Here is a 6,260-nt window from a genome sequence, read left to right on the forward strand (position 1 = left end):
CTCCTGGCCTCAAGTGATCCACCCGCCTCAGCCTCCCAAAGTGCTGGGATTCCAGGTGTGAGCCACTTCACCTGGCCTTTTTGGTTTTTTTTCTTCTTTTTAAGGAGACAAGGTCAGGTTCTGTGCCTAGGCTGAAGTGCAGTGGTGTGATCATAGTTCACTGCAGCATCAAAGTCCTGTGCTCAAGGCATCCTCCTGCCTTAGCCCTTGAGTAGCTGGGGCTACAGATGTGCCCCCCCATGCCTGGGCTAAATTTTTTTTTTTTTTTTTTTTTTTGAGACAGGGTCTCACTGTGTCATCAGGCTGGAGTGAAGTGGTATATGATTATGGCTCACTGCATCCTTGACCTCCTGGGCTCAGGCAATCTTCCTGCCTCAGCCTCCTGAGTAACTGGGACTATAGGCACATGCCACCATGCCCAGCTAAATCAAAAGCTAGTTTAAATAAATGTAAATATAATTTGAAAAAATTAATCTTCCTGCCTCAGTCTCCTGAACAGCTGGGACTAAAGGCACATGCCACCACACCTGGATAAAGATGACTTTTTTTTTTTTTTTGAGACAGAATCTCACCCTGTTGCCCAGGCTGGAGTGCAATGGTGCGATCTCGGCTCACTGTAACCTCCGCCCCCTGGGTTCAAATGATTCTCCTGTCTCAGCCTCCGGAGTAGTTGGGATTACAGGCACCAGGCTGGTCTCAAACTCCTGACCTCGTATTCGCCCGCTTTGGCCTCCCAAAGTGCTGGGATTACAGGTGTGAGCCACCGTGCCCGGCTGACTTTTTAAAATGTAGCATCACTTGCATTACTATGAATGAAAATTAAAAGTATCCTCAACTTGTTCAATTTTTTTTTTTACTTTTATGTTATTTATTTATTTATTTATTTATTTATTTATTTATTTCATGTTTGAGATGGAATCTCGCTCTGTCATCCAGGCTGGAATGCAGTGGTGCGATCATGGCTTACTGCAACCTCCGCCTCCTGGGTTCAAGTGATTCTCGTGCCTCAGTCTCTGAGTAGCTGCGACTATAGGCACCCACCACCACGTCAAGCTAATACTTTGTATTTTTAGTAGAGACAGGGTTTCACCATGTTGGTCAGGCTGGTCTTGAACTCCTGACCTCAAGTGATCCACCTGCCTCAGCCTCCCAAAGTGTTGGGATTATAGGCATGAGTCACCCTGCCTAGCCTTATATATATATTTTTAAAGAACAATGTATATAGTTCTTGTAAGTTAATTTTTTATTTTTTTCTCTATTATTATTATTATTTGATACAGGGTCTTGCTCTGTTACCCAGGCTGGACTGCAGTGGTGCAATCTTGGCTCACTGCAATCCCCACCTCCTGGGCTCCAGTGATTCTCCAACCTCAGCATCCTGAGTAGCTGGGTCTATAGGCACGTACCATCATGGCTAATTTTTAAATTTTTTATAGAAACAGGGTTTCAGCATGTTGCCCAGGCTGATCTCAAACTCCTGGGCTCAAGCGATCCATCTGCCTTGGTCTCCTAGAGTGCTGGGATTATAGGCATGAGCCACCTTGTTTGGCCTATTATGTATCTTTTGATTGAATTTACTGAAAGGTAATGTGAAGTCTGTCAAGTTGAATAATAAAAATTTGGGCTTGTATTTTACATGCCTTTTCCCCCCATTTCATTTTTCTAGTAATTCATTTTTATCATACTTTACAGAAATAACAATCTGCATGGGGTTGGTAATTTAAAAAACTGGTTCTTCAAAGACAGTTTAGGAGGAGATAGTTTAGGTTTCATTTTGTCAGTGTGCAGCAAATAGAATCCAGCTGCCATAGAAGTAGTACTCTAGGCAGGAAGCTATGGTAGAGTGATTTGGCTGTGTCTTAGGTCACTTAGCTTCTGTTGTTTTTCTCCATTTTCAGAGCCTCCAACCTTTCCACGGATTCTGTAAGCTATGTGATTGCTTTCCAATTTTATTTTTATTTTTTGTTTATTTATTTATTTATTTTTGAGACAGAGTCTTGCTCTGTTGCCCAGACTGGAGTGCAGTGGTGTGATCTCGGCTCACTACAACCTCTGCCTCCTGGGTTCAAGCGATTCTCCTGCCTCAGCCTCCTGAGTAGCTGAGATTACAGGTATGCGTCACCATGCCTGGCTAATCTTTGTATTTGTAGTAGAGACAGGGTTTTACAATTTTGGACAGGATGGTCTCGAACTCCTGACCTCAGGTAATCTGCCCTCCTTGGCCTCCCAAAGTGCTGGGATTACAGGCATGAGCCACCATGCCTGGCCCAATTTTATTTTTAGTTAAACAGTTTCATAATTTGTAACTAAGAACTCTGACTGGTGTATACTTTTCATTTTACTTCTTTTGCTTTATCTCAGTCAATACTTTCCCACAGTAAAGAACTAGCTGTGGCTGGGTGCAGTGGCTCACACCTGTAATCCCAGCACTTTGGGAGGCCGAGGCAGGAGTTCCAGACCAGCCTGGCTGACATGGTGAAACCCTGTCTCTACTAAACATACAAAAAAAAATTAGCTGGGCGTGGTGGTAGGCACCTGTAATCCCAGCTACTCGGGAGGCTGAGGAAGGAGAATCGCTTGTACCCAGGAGGTGGAGGCTGCAGTGAGCCGAGATCGTGCCATTGCATTCCCGACTGGGCTACAAGAGCAAAACTCTGTCCCACACTCAAAAAAAAAGAACCTTTCCACACTAAGCTGCAGATTTTGTTTCTGCAGAAGTGTGGATAGATGTTCCTGGCATCTTGTGTTTTTGTAATGAAAATAATGTTAAATGGTCAAGTCAGTTTTTTGGTGTTCAATATTAGTCCAGGTATGAGTTAAATAATGACAAGTCTGGGCAACATAGTGGGACCCTGTCTCTACAAAATTTGAGAAAATTACCCAGGTGTGGTAGCACATGCCTATAGTCCCAGCTACTTGGCTGAGGCTGAGGCTGAGGCTGAGGCAAGAGGATCACTTGAGCCCCGGAGGTTGAGGCTGCAATAAGCTATGATGGCACCACTGCACTCCAGCCTGGATGACAGAATAAAATCCTGTCTCAAAATAAATAAAAAAATAAAAATTAAATTAAAAAGTTAAATAATGGCCCAGGCTTGGTGGCTCACACCTGTAATCCCAGCACTCTGAGAGATCAAGGCAGATGAATCACATGAGGTCAGGAGTTTGAGACCAGCCTGGCCGATATGGTGAAACCCAGTCTCTACTGAAAATACAAAAATTAGCTGGGCATGGTGGGGCATGCCTGTAGTCCCAGCTACCCAGGAAACTGAGGCAAAAGAATTGCTGAAACCCAAGAGGTGGAGGTTGCAGTGAGCCAAGACTGCACCAGTGCACTCCAGCCTAGGTGACAGAGCGAGACTCCATCTGCAGGAAAAAAAAAAAAAGTTAAATAATGTATATTGAGTACTTATGTGTCAAGTCTATACTAGGTGCTATGCCTCATTTAAACATCACAACAAAACTGTATACTAGGTATCATTACCCTCATTTTACAGATGAAAGATTCAGATAGGTCAAATCCCTTTATCAAGGTCACTTTATCGGTACAAGACAGAAATAAAACTCAAATTCAAAAGGAGATAATTACTTGGGAAGCTAAAATCCTTCCACCAGCTGTGTACAGTGGGTCACACCTGTAATCCTGGCACGTTGGGAGGTCAAGGCAGGGAGATCGCTTGAGCCCAGGAGTTTGAGAGAAGCCTGGGCAATATAGTGAGACCCTTTCTTTCTTTTTTTTAAATTAAATAGTTATTTTGAAAATGAAAATAAAAGAAAGAAAATAACTCACTGGCAGTTCAAGGACATCTTATAGTTTATCTGAGATGGACCATTTATGTTACCTGTTACTTCTTACCTGTCAGCTTAGTATAGGCTTCCATGTCATCAATTGCTGTAGAAATGTGATACTTTTTTCCTCCAGCACCTGTAATCTCTATATAGTCGTCTGCTTTGAGGAAAGCATCTGTAATCCTAAAATCATTTTGCAAAATTTATGCTTATGAGAAATTTTGAATATTTGCCTTATGTCTTACTTAAGGAAATCTTTCTACTTTAGGGAAATAAAATAACGAGGCACAATGTTCTAAAGACAACTGCTTCTCCACCATACCAAATTTGTGCTTGGTGACCTGTGAGCTACCGTGCTTACTGTGTTCCAGGCACTGTGGCAGGGCTTTACATTCACCATCTTATTTAATCTTCCCAACAATAAGGTAGGTGTATTCAGCCCTCATTTTATAGATGCAGAAATGAAGTAAATTTTGATTTAACCAAGTTAGGAAGAAACAGGGCCAGGCTTTGAACCTAGATCTCTCTGAATTACAAAACAACAACAACAACAAAAACTCTTACCAAAGTATTAACATACAAATAGGAGAATGTACTCCAAGTAATCTGCTCATGACAAAGGATAGGTAAAAATAGGAATGAAGCTAAACTTCCTCAACACAAATGTGAAAACGAACATGAAGGGTTAATTAATTTAAGGCTATTTTAGAGACATGGAAGAAGTAACTTGGCTCACACCCAGTGTTTGATAACTCCTCATGGAATCTTTGAGTCACAGGGAGACCTGGCTGTACAGTTTTCTGCTATGGTTCTGACTGGGTTAGGAAGAGGGAAAATTGCTGTTGGTTTTACCATTTGGTACTAATTTTGATAAATATTTGACAGGATACAAATAGACATTAATCTTAATCCTTAAAGTTAATTTTTGTCATTAATCTCAGAATTCAAATATTCACGTCCTACCTCCCATTCTGCTGATGACTAATATCTGGTACGTAAGTGACTAGCTGTGCCGAGGTCCTGGGTGATCTCAGCACTGCCGCTTCATGTCTGGCCTAAGCCCCTTTATCCACTTCTCTCCTTTTCCTCCAACTAAATTAACTCTATGCTAGATTTTTTTCTTTAAGGAAACCATTTTAAATTTGATCACTTAATATTTACTTGAACTTATCTAGAAATGTCTAGTTGAGCTAGTATGATACTCTAGCCAAGTATCAAGGAAAATTTTATAGGGAAATGACAATCAAGTTTCTTACATTGTATCAATAATGTTGCCAACTTTGTGTTGATAAGCTCTACGGTGTAAAGAGTTACGAGTGTGGAACATGTCATACAGATTTCCAACTTCCTGCAGGAAAACATGAAGTAAATATTAATAGGATCAGATTATGTTACTCTTATTAGAGACAAGTACACAGGACAAGGAAAAGTGATTGTGGCAGACAAGAGGGCTTTGAACAGGGACTTCTTCATTAACACCTTTGACCCCACTACAAAATGAGGAGGCAGATTAGTAAAGCCATTTATTGGCTTGCAACTTTCATTCTTTTTTATTTTTATTTTTTATTTTTTTAAAGACAAGGTCTTGCTATGTTACTCAGGCTGGTCTTAAGTGATCTTCCCACCTCGACCTTGCTGGGATAACATGCATCTGCCACTGTGCCCAGCTAACTTTCATTCTTTTTTTTTTTTTTTTTAGACGGAGTCTTGCTCTGTTGGCCAGGCTGTAGTACAAGTCTTTCACTGCAAGAACTTTCATTCTTTTTCTTTTCTTTTTTTTTTTTTTTTTTTTTTGAGATGGAGTCTCGCTCTGTTGCCCAGGCTGGAGTGCAGTGGCTTGATCTTGGCTCACTGCAAGCTCCGCTTCCTGGGTTCACGCCGTTCTCCTGCCTCAGCCTCCTGAGTAGCTGGGACTACAGGCACCTGCCACCACACCCGGTTAATTTTTTTGTATTTTTTTTTAGTAGAGACGGGGTTAGCCAGGATGGTCTTGATCTCCTGACCTCGTGATCCACCCGTCTCGGCCTCCCAAAGTGCTGGGATTACAGGCTTGAGCCACCGCGCCCGGCCAGAACTTTCATTCTTAATAAACTAGGCTAGGCACGATGGCTCACACCTGTAACCCCAGCACTTTGGGAGGCCAAGGTGGGCAGATCACCTGAGATCAGGAGTTCAAGATCAGCTTGGCCAACATGGTGAAACCCTGTCTCTACAAAAATACAAAAATTAGCCAGGCATGATGACAGGTGCCTGTAATCCCAGCTAATAGGGAGGCTGAGGTGGGAGAATCGCTTGAACCCAGGAGGCGGAGGTTGCAGTGAGCCGAGACCACGCCATTGTACTCCAGCCTGGGCCACAGAGCAAGACCCCATCTCAAAAAAAAAATAAAACGTGGCTGGGCGCGGTGACTCACGCCTGTAATCCCAGCACTTTGGGAGGCCGAGGCAGGTGGATCCCGAGGTCAGGAGATCGAG

The 6,260-nt window shown here is 42.6% G+C and overlaps 1 protein-coding gene across 1 annotated transcript in view; it reads right to left on the reverse strand.

The window, feature by feature from the left end:
- The window catches only part of SAMHD1 (SAM and HD domain containing deoxynucleoside triphosphate triphosphohydrolase 1), a 60,163-nt gene that overhangs the window by 17,911 nt on the left and 35,992 nt on the right, over positions 1 to 6,260 (reverse strand). Inside the window, exons 10-11 of the mRNA XM_017859095.1 lie at positions 5,043 to 5,134; positions 3,854 to 3,969 (exon numbers count right to left, since the gene is read on the reverse strand). Coding sequence (XP_017714584.1) covers positions 3,854 to 3,969; positions 5,043 to 5,134 — 208 coding nt within the window. The remainder of the gene's footprint in view (positions 1 to 3,853; positions 3,970 to 5,042; positions 5,135 to 6,260) is intronic.

The sequence above is a fragment of the Rhinopithecus bieti genome, unplaced genomic scaffold (genome assembly GCF_001698545.2).
Source record: "Rhinopithecus bieti isolate Rb0 unplaced genomic scaffold, ASM169854v2 scaffold_38981, whole genome shotgun sequence".
In the NCBI taxonomy this organism is placed as follows: domain Eukaryota; kingdom Metazoa; phylum Chordata; class Mammalia; order Primates; family Cercopithecidae; genus Rhinopithecus; species Rhinopithecus bieti.